Below are 17,756 nucleotides of genomic sequence, written 5' to 3' on the forward strand. Positions count from 1 at the left end.
CTATGAGCAACACATATTTCTCTGTTAGAAATCTTTTCCGCGAGATTCGATCAATTAGTCTACAAAATACTAAAGTTCTTCCAACGATCGTAAATCGATAAACTTTGACTGTGGAGAAAAATGGCAGAGAAATTCTGACGAACTTCACATTTCTCTGAAAATATTTACAATTCCTATTCGTTTCTGAATATCGCTTTGTTTTACCTTTCAATCTATGAATCAAAGTATTACTTTCGTTTGACCGTTGACTGCTAAGTATACTCATTTGATTTGTATGAATACAAATTTGTACAGGCAACAGATACTTTGGATAAAACCAAACGATTCTTTGGTACATTAACTAAAGTTCACAACCAATCGATAAATACGCAGTTTAGAGCGCAGGTGTAGGAATTCTTGAGTTGGATGAAATTTGAATACATACAACGTCGGAAGGTTGCACAAAAACTGTGCATGAAATTCGGAAGAGATTTCGGTAAAATAATACTTTAGGTGAGTACAGGAATACAAATTTGGGAAAAACGGCAAAACTTTAATAGAAAGCAACAGAAAAATGAAAAATGAAAAATAATCAGAGTATTTTAGAGAGAGAGAACCAGAGCATAAGGGGAAGGTATGTATAAGAAATTTGTGAAGAACAATATTGTAGCATAAAAAGGTAAACGTACCTGAACAAATTTAGATTTCTGTAGAAAATTAAGGATTTTACCGAAACATTTTTTGCGTAACAATACAAAAATGTTTGCACGTAAAACTCTATCGTGTGAACTTTTATAATGAGTAGGAGTTAAGTTCGTGCGATCAATTTCCCTGAAAAAAGCCTCCGACGGAATGGAACACCTCTGCCTCCTTCGATAAGATGCTTTATATACTTGCCTGCATCAACTTCTTGAGTTTGTTTATCGAACGCTGTAAATGGCGAGTAAACGATACTCTCGCAGATTCAGCATCGGTTTTGGAATCCTCAACTATTCCGTCTTCCTAGCTTCGTATCGAGACAGTCACGATGAGCAGCAACCCCCACTCTGCACCTTCCACCGCACCTGATTATTTCCGCCGGATATTGAATGCGAAACGGTAGTCTACCCTCCCGATATTACCGTTTCATTTTGTTGCCCTTTTTCCACCACCCCTAGTGAGATGCATGCCTCCCGAAGTCGATGATGTCGGAGGACAAAGCGCGTGAAAAATGCCGAACATCGTGGAGAAGTAAAATGTCACTCTCGTAGAGTAAAAACCGAGATACTTTAACCGGAGTAAGATTTTACCTAAGAAAATTTGGAGTACTCTTTATTCTCTGAAAAAGATTCCAAAATTTTCTGGACAGCGGTGAAATTTTGTTCGAGAAACTTTATTAGAGAGCTCTTTGATTTTATAAATATTTTTTCTAGATTTTCTGTCGTAAAATTTCACTCTTGCCGAAGTGGCTCGGTTTTTACTCCACAAAATTTAGAGAGTATACACTCGAGTTGTTGCGCGAAATCAGGCCAAACTGCAAAATGAAAAATTCTCCACTATATGTTCAGATAAAATATTTAAAATTTTGATATAATTCGTATAGAATGATCCCAGAAAACTATTTATCGTCACTTTTTTTTTCATTGTTTATCCATTCTGGTAAAATGAAGATTGTCAAAATATGGGTTCAAATATGGATGGAATCGTAAGTAAATGTGGTACAATTAACAATTTACTGTGATTATACTTGTCAAACTATATATTCTACATTTTCAGAATATAGTAATAAATGAAAATAATTAAAAACTGTATAGCGACTACGACTATGGTGTACAGTTCAGAACGTCATATATTTTTTAATTTTATGATGAACTTTGATACATTTTTGAAGAATTGAAAAATCATCACCATTTCCGACTTCAATATTACTTCTCTGTGAAACAGTTTGGAATTCGAATTTTGAAATTCGTTAATCTCCTCTACTATGTGAATTGTTGAAAGTAACAAACAAATTACAAAATACAGCACTTCGTCATATTCAAGTCCAAATTCTTCGTTCACGTTCTACGAAGCAAGCATACACCTGTACTACACACGGCAATCTTTTGTACGGATCAAATTTTTTCATGTAACTCTCAAGGGAAATATCATGCGACCAAAGCGACGGTCAAACCTTCCTAACTTCCGTGTGCCTAATACAAGGTTGTTTTAAACAAATTTTGGCGACTTTAAGAGTTAACGAAACAAACAGGGAGAGTCATTCTCATTTTTTCATCAATCGTTATTATTTACCGATGGGAAAATATATGTTTCAAAATTGATCGTTGCAGGTAAAGAATTCAAACATTATATCGGATATGGCGTTCTACTAATTGAGAAGTGTATTTTATTTTGAACAAAAGTGACCGCTGGTGGACAGGGATTAACTGACTGGGCAGTTTTATTCACCAATTGAAACCCTTGTTTCTTACTTTATTATTGATTTTAACTGAAGGCAGGTTGGTTTGCATAAGGAAACAGTTGCCCTGGGTAACATTTTTAGGTCATTAATCAAAAATTGAAACACACATTATAAGCCGATCAGTCGTACACTGATAGTACGTGTAAAGAGAACACATTTTACGCGACTCTTTCTATTTTGCGAACTTCGTTTTTTTCTACAAACGAACTACAAGTACCAAAGAATATTAATCTTTATAATTATGACAGGAAAATTTTTTTGTAACGTCGGGCTGCAGAACAAATAATTTTCTTGAAGTTTTTCAGCACAAATTATATTTTGTAAAAAAAGTTAGATATGAGTTCCATATACGAATATTGTCAAATCATAGAAACATTCACAATAATAAACTTTTTACAAAAATCAAAAATTTCATCTCCTTACCGGATACACTGTATAGAAAAATCAATGGAGTAATAATATAGCTCGGTAAGAAATCCCCCATAAAAATGATTACTTTTTCCGATATCTGACACTATGACGGATAAAAAAAAAAAAAAAATTATCTTCTCTTACATAAGCGATGGAAATTGAAGTAAAATCACTAATACTTCACCTTTGTAGAATACCATGCACTACGTTAAATGGTCAACAAATATCGTGTCGTACCTGCTGCCGGATGTAAGTACGCAGGCCTCTGCGAATAGATACAAGCACTCATAATATTCTCAATGCCTGCATGGAGGAAGTATTCCAGGTTAAAAAGATTGGCAAAACTTAAACGCACTACCTAGCTGGAAGCAAATTGATCACGGAACGATTTAAACTACACCGGGGAACGATATAGGACGGAGAGAATTTATACCCGCGTACGTCACGAATCGCTCTTGCCAGTCTACTATGTGACAACGGAGAGTGGAAGTTGGCCAGAAGGGCCGTGGTTGTGTTATCCATTGGTGGACGACGATCCGACTGACGGCAATGCTCATCAAGGAAACCTCGTTGAGGTAGGCCAAAACCGACCGACACTTTGCTGTCGCAGTATTCAAGTTATTGTAAAATCCGTAAATCACTCAAAGGACTAATTACATCTTAACAATCGTCTCGCGAGGTAAAAAGATCGTGAAAAAATCTGCGTTGTTCTTCCACGCTTCTCCATCCATCGCCCTCCAACGTACAATTGCAAGTAGAAATTGAAAATCAGCAAAAAAATCGCAGCAATAACTTGCAAATATAATAATGTATCTACAAGACTGTTTCCATTAGATAGAAATTTTGTTTTCCTTCCTTTGCTGGTGCTGGGTTTAAGCTTTAGGTTTTTTTTGCGCAATAAATTCCTCGAGTATTCAAATTAGCCTTCTCTAACGCCACGGTGACAAGAAAACAGGTACTAGACAAATCAGAACTTTTTGTACCTTTTTTCAAAATTTTGGACTGAAATCAATCTTCCAGATTCTCCTTCCTGGGGAAACAAACAATTAATTGTTTATATTAAAATGAAGCCAGTCCAACTGCCAAATCGAACTACACGATTATTTTTGAAAACTTGATAAAGAAACTGGAATACAATATACTGTTTACAGGTCATTTAATTGGGAAATAATCAATTGGCAAAGGGCATCTCTTAGAATTGAGATTTTTAATTCGGCAGAAACTGTAAACGTTTAGACCTTGATCCAGAAGTAAAAAAAAAATTAAGATATTGCCCTTATTCAAAATAGTCTAATATACCTATATTCACAATCATCCTACACAGTCGATGCTTAATAATACATATCATCGAGATCTTAGCAATTTTTCGAAAAATGATGTACGTTATTTGCAAAATGTTTTGACTGACCAACGGATATAAAGTGCGTGCTAAATTCAACTTCGCTGATTTGACGAACGTATCGGTTATTGCAGTGACATAAAATTCTCTTGTTAGAATCAATACGTTTTTCTATAAAAAAAAAAAATGTATTTCAACATCGTGTGCTGAAATCATCACGCTGAACGTGCCTAGGTGATGATCGGGGATTAAAACGTCATTAAAATGGGTTTGAGAAGTGCTCGGAAAGCATCTCATGACGTCTGGACTTGGATGTAAATAAAATAGCGCGTCTCCTCGCAATTTGCGCTTTATTCATACAGCTTCGCCGACTAGGACTCGTGGATGTACGATGACGATGAGTGAGACGGCCTTTTCGCCCTTCCATGCCCCCCGATACAAGCCTCGAAACTTAACACGACAATTGGCGAGCTGATTGCCTCTAGCCGTTTTTGGCTTATTCTCATCAACTCGCCCATTATCCATTATCGAGAATAATTTGCAAAAATCGAGCTTGGAACAGTGCCTGCTACTTTTCGAATTAACCCGGGCAATCAGGATGGTTGTGCTTTTCTCAAAGCCTTCAACTTTATCAATTTGAGTGAGAAATATTTTACCGATACTCAATTGTACGGTTCAATTCTAAGTGAGGCCCATTTGTTAACATTGTAATAGTTGAAGCCAGATAGTCAATAGACAACCAGCCATTTAATTGTTTCTCGGGATTTGAATAAACGACATTTTAATTCCGAGCACGATTCTTGGAAAAGGTTGACATAATTTTTTTAAGTTGAAAAAACAATTAACTAAAAGAATTTTGCACAAGTTTTTGTACTTGGCGTAACTTTTCGTTTCGGTTTTGTTTTTACGTATTCCGAACAAAATTTGACATTTATGGATAAACGAAACGAGAGTAACCCATTATCAAACATTATGAAACAGTTGAATAAATGCTGTATAAGAAGAACGTTATTGGCATTCGGCTACTTGCTTTTATTCGAGCTTTGGAACGTGAAAAAAAATTTACAAATCATGTTTCGAGTAACAAAACTCGGATGCTTCGCAAAGTTATCAATAACCCGAACAAACTTTTTGCTTGTTTTCGAATTGACCATTCCGACTTTAAAGCTCAAAGACAAATTATCCAAAGTCCCATTAAACCGTACAGAAAATTGTAAGATTTTATTTGCATTTCCCCACAAAAGGTTGCGTACTTCCGTGAAAAACCTGGTTAAATATTAACGACTCCCTTCCGAACGAGATGGAAAAAAAGTTCAAGTAAGTAGAAAAAGAGCCAACATGACTGAACCGCTTCTATGAATATTATAAATCACATCATTCCCCGGAAGCTTTGGTCAAACAATGTGAAACCCTGGTGGAGAAAAAAATTGTTTGCCTTCGAGTCGGTGGTAAAGGGCGCAGAGCAAGGCAAGGGGCGAGATTGAAGGGAAAGAGGAGAAGGTGCCGCGCCCTCTAAAGGACACAAGGACCTGCAGGGACGAGACGTTCCTCCGCGCAAGGGTGAACAATGGTTCTCTCCAAGTGCCACTCGGCCCTCCACGCCTGTCTCGTGTCTCTGGACCTGGAACAATATTGCACGCGACTTAGGTGCGTGCGTACGTGCAGAGGATCTACCTCTAGGCGGGATGAAGATGAAGCGAAGGCAAACGCTACGCGTGATTACTTTGGAAAGCTCGACTTGCGTCGAGGTTCTCGACTAGGTAGCCAGGGATCAAGCCCACTTCGTAACTCGGCGTTCCCCTCTAGGCAGCTGATTGTGCGGACCGGATCCCCTCGCATCTGAGCCTACATTATACAAATAACACCCACATGTAGATAACTCTTCATAAATTGTACATGTGGCATTGGGACATTGTGCACGGGGGAGTCGCTGCAGGCGCTGAGATTCCGACGAATCTTCGAGAAATTCGGTCTGACACTTTTGATATAAAGTTGGGAAAAGGATGGACAACCTTGTGAATAAGCTTCGATAACGTCATTTGCGATAATGGTGGCTAACCTGTTTGAAACATCGTCCGTAATACGTGACAAAAATGAAGTTGTGAAAATTTGAAAGAGAAACGAAGAAAAGGTTTTATAATTGGATCACTCAAAATGAATAAACTGTATGAAACGGTTTTCTTTTTATTTAATTCTAGTGATTTTCGATTTATTTTCTACTAAAAAATTACAACTTGTTTTCGTTGAATTAGGTTTTCCGATTAGTTATTTTCAGAGTGGATGCAAATAAATTTCTGTAAGCACGGTACAACATCGATTAAATTTGCGAAATATAATTATAAGATAACGTAAAGTTTCTTGGATTTTTTAAAAATAATTTGCGAATACTAGTCCGTGAACAAAATGATTCCAAAACAATTTGATCTAATTCTAAAACCTTGTCCTAAATTATTATAGTTATTCGAATTTGGAGAAATTCATTTTTGTATATATTAGGAGTATTATTTTACTCCTGTTAACAATCATCCGTTCTAATAACATTGCTGGAGATCCTCTGAATGGTCAGACAAATATCGTGAAAACAATATTTTCCCTAAACCTTAATTGCCGGTCTTGATTTAGCTATGATAATTTTCATTAGAAAAATAGTTTCTTGATATCAAATTTTCAATTAATATCTTTATATTTCCGCGCTTTGTTATATTCTTGTTACTAGTTTTAAAATATTGCCTCGATTCAATTGATTTTCGATTTTATTCAAGTTAGATTTTTTTTCCAGCTACTGTTTCTGAATTATTACGCGAATTTCTTTCATGATTTAGAGTCGCTTTCTTTTATAAATCACATCACCGATAATTATATTAAAATATGTCGAGTATAATTGTATAACTGCCAATTATTTTGATAACAATAGGTCAAACCACGATAAAAGAGATTCACTCTTCCAATGTTGATTGAAAGTATGATTGGAGATTAGTTGGTAATTTCGTGGAGTACACTGTATTATGTACCACGATAAATAATTTAATCGCCTTCTAGACAATCGATAACAACGACATCAAAAGATTCTACCAAACAACTAAGGACATAAAACTCTCGAAATTAAACGTGTTTGGAAGTAAAGTAGCACTTGCACATTTTTCCGTGTAGTGTTTCTGTGATAGAATAATGTTCAACGTAATTTTCAAAAGCAGAAATTTTTCAGTACTCGAATTCTAAACATCATTACTACCTCAAATGAGTTCTAATCTGGTTTACTGTTTTCTCCAAAGAATATCAAACACGTATAAGAATTTAACAAACGTAGACAAACAAGTAACATAATGATTATACAGAGAATTATTGTAATAATAGTTTGTTTAGAAAATTTAAATGTAGGTCTATTAGTAGAGAATAGGTGCAACTCATTTGACGATGACATGATTACGAATTATCTCTCCATATTTGTGGAATAAATTTAAACTCATCGAAGCTCTTGAATTGCTTGTTCTAAAAAATATCATCATCTCTGAACTATTATTCACAACATGAAAATTGATTACATGTCAGTATTAAAATTTTTAAGGTTTTTTTTTTATCTAGAGTGCTCATTTTTTCAATTTATTACTTCAGTTGGGGCGAAACTTTGCTGATCGTGAGTCTATTGATTCGTCTACTAGCGCTCATGTTTCTCGAACTTGATTAATATGCATCGTCGAAAATGTCGGAGATAACGATCACCTATAAATATTGAGTAAATCATAGATATCCAGGCTTGACACTTGACGTCCACAAATCAATCAGAACTCTAGTAGGTCTCTTCCTGTAGCCGTTTGTCAGTGAGGTTTCAGTGTGTAAGTTGGTCTGCAGATGATTTTAAATTGAACCTGGTACTAGCCTATTAAAGCCAGATCGGATAGTTGGAAGTTAATGACTAAGCAAGTACTTGTTTCCATCATCCACCCATTATCCTTTCATCCACTGTTAGAATCGAATGACTCAAGCCGGAGTTGTGAAAATGTACTTTGATTCTTAGCAACAGTAAAAAGTTTCGTACAGCAATGTAATTAAACAGTGGTAAAGCACTGCGGTGCTGTGACAGGGACACATGATTTCAATCAGATTACCGTAATAACATTTCATAAAATTAGTTGAAAAAGTAAAAAATACATGTTAATTTGATTCTTTAAATATCATTTGTTTTTGACGACAGCATATCACTGAGACAGATGATTATTTGAGTCGGCCAATTTTTTTCTTTTGTGATAAAAAATATCCTCATCGCGGGTGGCGAAACAATTATCTCGTTCGTTCGAAATTTGTAATTGTGAATGAAATATGGATTTGAATCAAACACGTTATTAAATTCCCGTAAATGATTTATTCTAATAATTTTGTGGAAAAAATGCTAGGGTATTATCGATATATAATAAAAATACTATCGTTCGATCCATTTCAGCATTTATATAAATATATTTGAAAAAAAAAACGCTTTGGGATATAGTTTTGCGTTGATCAAAGCAAATCAAGAAAGATTTTTGAATCGAAACTGAGATTCAAATTTAAAACCCTTTTAATTTGAGCGGGAATTATTATCCGTATATATTTATGTTGTCGAAGAAAATTATACCCAGAAAAATAGCAATTAATAACAAATTGTACGACTTTCAAACTGAACCAAATAGTACGTTTTTGTTTCTCGGTTATGTCTTTTTCCAGGATTCAATCCTTTTTTATTGGAGGAAAAAAAAACAAGCCGTACCTACTGCACAGCATTCTCGCCTTTCCGTGGATCGTGTTAAATGCTAATGAAACGAGTACCGTTGTGTTTGATTAATAGTGCCAATTGGGCATTGTACACTAAACATGAACACCGTGCTCGTTTGGGTAAAATAGGAAGTACAATGGACAAGTGTTAATTCGGAAAGTATCCATTTCGGAACACCTCGTTGACTTTAACGACCTGGATTGCAAGCTAACATTGAATATTTTTTTATTATGCCGTCACCAAAATAAAAGCTGACAAGATCACTACATAATTGTCAATGCCCTGTTGCAATTTAGTATAGCATAGCGTGTTACGATATATAAAAATTGAATGTGAAATATCCAAGTGAGATGGAAGCAAGTTTTAATCAGAAAATTAATTTAACGCGTAAAATCAATTAAAAGTCTGCTACTAAACTGCCTTCGGCGTTTTCTTCGTCTGAAAATTATCCCTCACACGAGTCGACGCGCGATGTGCGAAACAATATAGAACGAAGGTTGAAAAAAATAATTAAGCAAATGGATGTTTCACGAAATTGAAGTCACTCTGGGCTGACTGCTTCCATGTAGTAGCTTCATAAAATGTCTCCCCCTAATGAGGATAATGCGAAAGGGAAGAAACGAAGAGCTGAGTCGCGATACTGTTTATCCAAACAAAGGTGAGCCTTGTCAGACGCGTGTATCGTCGCCTCAGGAACACGCGAGCTGTTTCCTTAATTCTGACGATCAGTTTCCGCAATATTGCGAATTAGTTGAACAGCATTTTCCGGCTGTTGTGTCGTAAACGGCAACGATCCGACCCTCACGGCATGGCAGTGGCTATCGATTACTTCAAATTAAACTTCAAACGCTCCGCGGTTTGCTTAAAAGGAGTTTCACTCGTTCGCCTGTATTTATAACGTGTTTGTAGTACAATATAGTTGTGTAGAACAATCCCCCGAAATTAGGGAGAACATTATAGCAAAGCGTGACAAATGCCCTACGTAGATATCCGAAGAGCTTAGTTTACGGCCAAGTGTCCACCGAGTAAGAACTACCTTGGAAAACGGTTCGCGAGTTAACAGAGACGATCCCTTGTAACGACACTTCGGTTTAAGTGCACTACGGTGAAATTGTGGTAATGAAACGGCGTAGAAAAATCGAGTAAGCAACAAAAGTAATTTCCGTTATCCTTGTTTCGCTCTTTATTTTTTTTTTTTTTTTTTTAACACCGATTCACATCTTTTCATGTTTTTTTTAATTTCTAACTCAAGAGGAAACTAACTCCATTAGAACAAAAAAACAAAATTTTTCTTCAATATACCAAAAACTCTTATCGCGAGAATCCTGAACGAGAGGTTGTTCTAAATATTTCCTGGTTTATTGTTAATATGAAAAGAATCAGTTCGGTATGAATAATTGTGAAAAGAAGTGCTATTTTTGAAACATTAGGTTTATTTTGAAGAACCGCATGTCCTACCAATTTTATTTGGAAACAGCTCTGATTCATCGTGATTGCTAAAAAATTTGTAACTACCGCTGATTCAGAATTGAATTGACAACTGATGAGACAAGAAAATTTATTTCAGCCAATTCATAGATAGTACAAAACTGCTATTACAAAGAAAAACCATCTCACAAATTTTCATCAGACCAACTGCGATTTACAGAGCTTAAGAAATACTAAAAACGTGACATTCAGTTTTTTCAAAAATTGTAATTATGGAGCGAAATGCCCCTACACATCTTTACACCATTTATATGCTATTGTGATCTACTTTTGTTGTTTGTCTTATTTATTCTCAGACGTATATTTTTTATGATTTAATACCAAAATTATTCAAATAAGATTTAATTTATTTGTAACAGTTTTTCCGACACTTCTAAAAATCATTGATATTCATGTTTTTAGAGTGTATAGCATTATTTTAATTGATTTTCATTGTATGATGTGGGAGCTTACATTTGCAGGTGAATCCCACAAAAATGTAATTCGAAGTGCGGCACATTAACAGAATAGGGTAATGAAAAAGATAGTCAGCGTTCTAAACACTCTCAAAATCTGAATCTCAGTGGTATTGCAAAGTGTGGGAAGAATTGTTTCTACAAACATTAGCGGGGGAACTTTTTGGCAAAAATCAATGAAACGTGATTAAATTTATTTTGGTTTTGAACTATTCAAAATCGTAAATATACAAATAAACTACGAAGAACACAAAAAAAAAAATAGCGACTCAACACCAATTATTAGTCTATAGATGTGTAGAGATGTCTCATCCCTCAGATTTGATTTTTTCAAAAAAAAACTGATAAGCACGTGTTCAGCATGTTTTTCGCTCTTCAAATTACAATTGATCCGATGAAAACTTATGAAAATCATTGAAATATACATGTGATAATAAAACCAAATGTATTTTTTCATTATTCGTGTCAAAGATCGCGCTACATTTGAACACATTTGATGTATGAAATTTGAGAAACAAGAACTCCTTTACCTCCTTTAAACATTTAATGTCCCCAGTTTGACCCACTACAAACTTTTTTTCACCCATAAAAAATACGTAGGTATCTCTTAGATTTTTATGAAGACAAGCGTATTAAATAATGAACAAAATCGTCGGGGACCACCAGGAGACCTTGCGTTTAAGATATAAAAAAACTAAACAATGAATTCAATTCAATTTGTTCAAAGTTTGATAATGTGAAATTCTCTGTCCATCCAGCTGGCCCGGACTTCCTGCGGCTTTGCCGTCGCCCGCGTCTCCGTCAGCAGTGATCGTCTCCCCGGAGACCCTGTCACGTCACAGCAGTAGCTCACCTTCCCGAGTTCATCGGCCACAACAATTCGCCCTGGCCATCCCCTGTCCCAGAGAACCCATTGCTGCTGTTTGTTACCCGGGCCCGGCTTACCTAGAAGTCAGTGATGACAAAAATTGGAAGCACCTCGGCGCGTGAGTAAAACATATTTTACGTGTGTGAATGTCGAGCGGATTTAGGTGCTCCGAATTCCGTTTGTTTCTAGGTGTTACTCCTCTAGGTATACGTAGAGTACAAAAGACTGTCTCAAGTTTGGTCAAAACTGTAAAAGAATTTTATTTCGATGATCTTGTTTATGATGTCACAGCGATGCTTTGGCGACCACCTTGAGTGCGCTCTACGGGAAGCTACTTGTGGTTATGGGTATTGCCTTTCCTATGGCGGAGGTGATCTCCACCTACATTCCGCCATCTTTTTACGAAGCTTTCTACCTTTACCTATACTTCGGCAGTATGGTCTTCTTGCTGTACATGTACGCCATGTTGTTGAGGGACAATAAACCAAAACCAAGTGCGTACGGAATCCCCTGCAAATAATCATAATTTTCCAAACGTGTCCAGAAGAGAAATTTTTCCAAGTTCCATAATTCTTTATCAATACAGAAAAACAGCAGAAGGACGCCTGCGATTTGGATAGCTCACAATCTTCAAGTGGCGCTGGAGGAGGCTGTGATATACAGGACACGGGATGTCCTCACGTGGCGGTTGTTAAGCCAAGCCAACACTACGGTAGCTTTTACTTGAGGATGGGTGCCGTGGCTTTTGGTATAGGGTCCATGATTTATTCCGGGTTAGAGTTTGGCCAGTACTTTGAACTTGAGAGAGACACTAAGTGCCACAACATTATGCTGGCCTTGACTCCTGCCACTAGGATGGCGTTCATCTTCATCCAAATGTACTTCATCTTTCTCAACAACGAGGTAAGCGACCATCCAACCCATACAACATCCAAAGTGGAGAAAATTGGATTTACGACGTACATTCATCATCTTTGGTCATGCGAATAACCTCAACCTATCCGCTAAATCATATCATCAATCAATATATTTTAGAAATCCATACTTTCCATCAACGCGAGATGTTCCAATAAATGGAATACTCTTAATTGAGAACACTGAGTATGAACCCCACAATTATTAGGTCTGTCTGGTCATAAAAAATGGCATAATCAAGCTCGCAAAACATAAACTAACATCATTCCTGTTTCGGATAGTAATTTAAAGACCATACCGACGTGCCTGTATCGATTTCCCGAACCGTAGAGTCGTGCTTGAAATAACGTAGTTTCGAGTAACTTTTTCGACCCCTGGGCGTAACGGTTCCTGGCGATGAAAATTGGGGTCTGCAGAGAGGATTATTAACGACTACGAAGGGATGAAAGTGGCGGACACTCTATCGCGAAGGGTAAAAGTAGAGGGAACTCCGGAAGCGGATGTTGCTCGGTGTTCTGCTGGAAGAGATAATTTGTGGTGGGGTCCACGCGTCGCAGGGATGAGGAAAACGGCAGGAATTAATGAGACAGAATGAATCGGTTGACGAATTTTACACAGATTCGTGCATCTGCGTGCACAACTCGTACAGAATTTTGTGGTTCCTCGATTGTAATCGGATAATCCTCCTTATTTTTCAATCGCAAATACTTAGAATTTTCACCATCGCCGCAGGGCTGAAACGAATTCGTTGCACTCGCGAGAGATTGAGAAACCTTTCCCCGCATGCTTGTTGTTACCAATGCATAATAATACGACGACCCGAATGTCTGGGGCTTCTAGCAAATGAAGGTCTACCGACACCGCATCGTCGCCCGATTCGGTCTCATGCATATGATTGGCACGAATCTTTCGGTCTGGCTTAACGTACTGGTTCAAGAGACAAAACATGAGATCCTTACATTTTACGACCCGGAAAACAATTCGCTTCGAATATCGCACCGACTTGGTAAGCACTCTCAGAGTTACCTACTCAGTGTAGACAATGGTCCTTCATGAGATGTGAAAAAAGTGAGTTTTGTAGCCTTTCCGTATCCGCATTGCATAACTTTAATTCGGGCTTATCTGTAGGTAGCAAAGGCGGTCTTCATCATTCCGGCTATAATCATGGACACGGCCACGGTAGACATCACCAAGACCTTCACGCAAACGAACACACGAGAATTCCGCGAGGACTGAAAGGTCCTCACCACATGTTCGAGTGCAGGCGTACCAATATTATGGGATCCCTGGTGCAGGACGCTAGTCCCTTTTTATTCCCCTGCACCATAGAGTACAGCCTTATTTGCGCGGCTATTTTATACGTCATGTGGAAAAACATATCAAAAGCTGGTATTACGCAGCCCACAACTCCTCCTGGATCTCGACACCACGCACAGCACGCTTATAGGTACATCCTTCATCAAATTAATCGTAACATTCATAGCTGTTATATAGGAATTGTACTGCCATGAAAGAAAACAGCTCGCTACTTAATCTGCAGACTTTTCCGATCGAGGATGCATTCGGTGTACAGTCCAGTCAAAACAATAAGCAGGGGAAAAATTATAAAATGAAAACTGAACAGGTGCAACTGCGGCATCAAGTTGAATTACATTGAAAAAAAATCGTCTTCGCAATATGCAGATGCGAAAAAGAATGGACTAAGTTATCAACAATTTTTTCTATCATTTGGTTTAGCGGGATCGTCAAGAAATCACTTAACCTTAAACTTAACATGTAAAATAATTAGGTACAGATTTTACGTACTAAGTCAACGCTTTATTTCAAAATATATCATTATTATCAGAAGTCTGTTTTAAGTGATCTAAGTAAAGTTCCTTTATGGTTCAGCAGAGTGTTTAATCGTCGAACTATCTTCTTGTAGAAGGTCACCCCATCACTACAGCGTGGATTGTGCCGGAGCACACAAGGGTCTCTTCGTTGGTATCCTGATACTCGTATTGACGATCATCTCGCTGATCCTATTCTTCGTTCTAATATCACGGCCCGAACTTGTGAGTCTTGCCGTGACGGAAGTGAACGTCTGCGAGTTGACCCTCTACGGGATGTCGACGATGGCCACTTTGGTCGGGATGTTTCAAATGCGGAAGCTGCGCTACGACGGAGGGCGAAACCTCGAATTGGACAACATCCTGCTGGTTGCGGCTCAAACGGGGATGTTTATTTACTCGACGTTCACCATAATCGGGGGTCACTTCACCATCGAAAAGCACACGGTGTTGGTCCTTATCACAGCGCTGGCGAGCGTCGTCCAGACTACGTGCCAGACCATCTTCATCCTTGACGCCTCGAGGCGATCGGTCGCAACTCCGGGCCAGATACGGCGGAAACCGGGCCGAGAAATCGTTACTTTTCTCCTGGTAACAAACCTCGCGATGTGGGCGATAAACACCCTGGAAAAATCCCGTGCCGAGTCCCATCCTGTTCAGCTCAATTTCTACGGTTTGTGGGCCTGGACCATCATCACTCACGTCTCTATGCCGCTGGCTATCTTTTATCGATTCCACAGTACCGTCTGCCTCTGCGAGGTGTGGAAAAGGGCTTACAAAGTGAAGCCGACTTACATGTGACCTAGGGACACTCAGGGTGCTGCAAGCACGTTCGCCAAGCGCCCTAAAAATCTCCCCATCAATCTCGACGCCATTGCTGAAAACGATGCGGCGTATTTTATCTAAGAGCCGAATGCCGGAGTTCCCTGTAGTTGAGAAGGAACCCTTTAACGAGTCTAGACTTCTCTCGAAAAATTGCACTACTTGTTTCTTTGGTTTTTACTGTTGTGTGTTATATCGTTCGTTTCGACGTACCCACGTGACTCACCAGTTGACAACCGAAATGCGGCACCAATCTACACCGTTAAATGATTCCTGTTTTTCACCGCGTTCGTAAGCGAAAGCACCACACGCGAGTCCTGAATAATGTTACGACAAAACTTTTTAATCCAAAGACACAGAATGTACCCGTTCGAATATACCATCCAAAAATTCTCTCGTGAACTTCCGTCTTCCATTGTGGTACAAACTAAAAAACCTTCACAATCTTTAAAATAATAATTGAAAAATATTGCACAAATGTGCCAGCCTATTGAAAGCCAGAAATTATAATCGTTCAATACAAATATCGTGCTATATATACATAGGCATAACTGATCCAATTTTCCCGTTCGCGTTATGTTTATCATTATCATGTGAAAACGGCACTTGGTGTCATTGGACAATAAAAGGTATTCATCTTAAAATCACCAACAATTATTCGAATTCAGTTTCAATCATACTCATGCAACTCTTGAGTATACCTTGTCCCGGAGACGTGTACAATGTTCTGGTAGTCTGCAGAGGTAGATAGACTAGTTTTCGAAGCACGGGCCGAACGGAACGTAAAATTTGTTCACGTCAACTTTTTGAATCCACATGTAAAAATTGAAATAGGCGAAGGGAATAAAAATTACAAGTAAAGTAACCATAGTACAATAGTCCGTCATCATTCATATCATATACAATACACGATGTAGTACCTACCTTGTAATCAAAATTCGTATCACTGTCCGCGAAGGGGATCAACTTGAGATATAAATAAAATGAAATGAATTTAAATTTTATGAATGAATAATACTCAAATTTTATGCTCAAATAAAACATATGTTAGAGACACAACGCTATTATATATATAGAGAGAGAGATTTGCCGTTAGCTACACATGTAGGTGTCTCCTTACGCGTTCTTGCGTAAAAAATAATAGTATTATATACCGATAAACAATAGTTTAAGAATTTAAGTAAGGACAATAGAAATAATATATCTATACTAGCTTAGCGACGGTTGCAATGAATTATGTGTAATAGGAGTTATCCGTTTGATTTCAGTCACACTTTAAAGAGTCACGGTACCGCCAAACCATCCTAATCTAGAAACACTTGTTTCAATTTAGCTATTTATTTAAACAAAAATTCATAGTTCCAAGTACCTACATTTAGGATACGAATTTGAAGAATAAAATGGAATTAAACTACTCGGAATTGATGGTAATTTCATTGGGAAAAAGTATAGGTGTCATATTAAAAAAAGAAACGACTATTTATCATCATTATTGTTATTAAAAATATTATCATCATCATTTTTCCTACTGATATAATAATTGTTTGGTCCGGATATTTTCGTTTTTCAAATAAGTCTTTGTTCGTGACATATTTTAAGTCGGGAATTTTCGAGAAACCGTAACTTAAAAAATTTGGAAAGTACAGAAATCCGGATAGAGGCTTCTGTTTATTGAAACCGCAGAAGCATATCGTTTAATGATTTTTCAACCAATTGACTCCAAAACGCGGCTGATTTCGAATGGATTACCCTAATAACGAACGTACGATAAAGTTGATACCGGTCAATAGATCCGTGGCAACGTTCATACATATATAAAATGTAAAATATCTCATTGATAATAAGCTTAAGATTTTTGTAAATACGGCGAGAACGGAAGAAAGGAATAAGAAACTCTAAATGTTTAGAATAGTCGTGTCGACCATGTTTCTATATCTACGATATGTTACGATACGTTAATATTGTGTTGTTCTATTATAATATTTATTGTATTATTATTACACGATCCATACCATATAGCTGTATTCTACCTCTGCGCAATCATATCGCACTGTATTTGGAAAGCCTCGCATACCGTGTCAATGATTGGAATCAAATTGACCATGTACACTGTTGGTAGACGTTTCTTTTTTGACTTGTCTTTATTCTATACTTAGAGCGTCTGTCGCAGCCTTCGGATAGGCTTTAAAGTATTTGAAAACACAGTTTGCTGTACTGTGTAAAAGTTAATCCAGACAGAGCTATAATATATAGAGCAAGAATCGTAGATAGACGTACAAGGTGTTCGACGTAGGTGGTCCTAGGTCATACCATTCTTTTTTTTTTTTTTTTTTAATCAGAAAGGCAATTTCGCAGTTCCTCATGATCAGATGAACCATCGTTAACTGTACATGGCAACTGATTTCTAAAGTCACTATCCGTAGAATTATTTCGATGGTAAACTCACTTGTGGTCTCCCTAACA

At 37.4% G+C, this 17,756-nt stretch overlaps 1 protein-coding gene across 3 annotated transcripts in view; it reads left to right on the forward strand.

The window, feature by feature from the left end:
* The window catches only part of LOC124180990 (proton channel OtopLc-like), a 25,685-nt gene extending 7,929 nt beyond the window's left edge, over nucleotides 1–17,756 (forward strand). For 2 of the 3 annotated variants that reach the window (XM_046567034.1, XM_046567035.1), the window contains exons 6-11: nucleotides 11,618–11,845; nucleotides 12,019–12,221; nucleotides 12,314–12,630; nucleotides 13,483–13,648; nucleotides 13,771–14,089; nucleotides 14,567–17,756. In XM_046567034.1, coding sequence (XP_046422990.1) covers nucleotides 11,618–11,845; nucleotides 12,019–12,221; nucleotides 12,314–12,630; nucleotides 13,483–13,648; nucleotides 13,771–14,089; nucleotides 14,567–15,272 — 1,939 coding nt within the window. In that variant the 3' untranslated portion in view covers nucleotides 15,273–17,756. Of the gene's footprint in view, nucleotides 1–3,239; nucleotides 3,406–11,617; nucleotides 11,846–12,018; nucleotides 12,222–12,313; nucleotides 12,631–13,482; nucleotides 13,649–13,770; nucleotides 14,090–14,566 lie in introns of those variants that run through there. The other variant, XM_046567036.1, reaches the window with a different exon arrangement.

The sequence above is a fragment of the Neodiprion fabricii genome, chromosome 4 (assembly GCF_021155785.1).
Source record: "Neodiprion fabricii isolate iyNeoFabr1 chromosome 4, iyNeoFabr1.1, whole genome shotgun sequence".
Taxonomy (NCBI): Eukaryota; Metazoa; Arthropoda; class Insecta; order Hymenoptera; family Diprionidae; genus Neodiprion; species Neodiprion fabricii.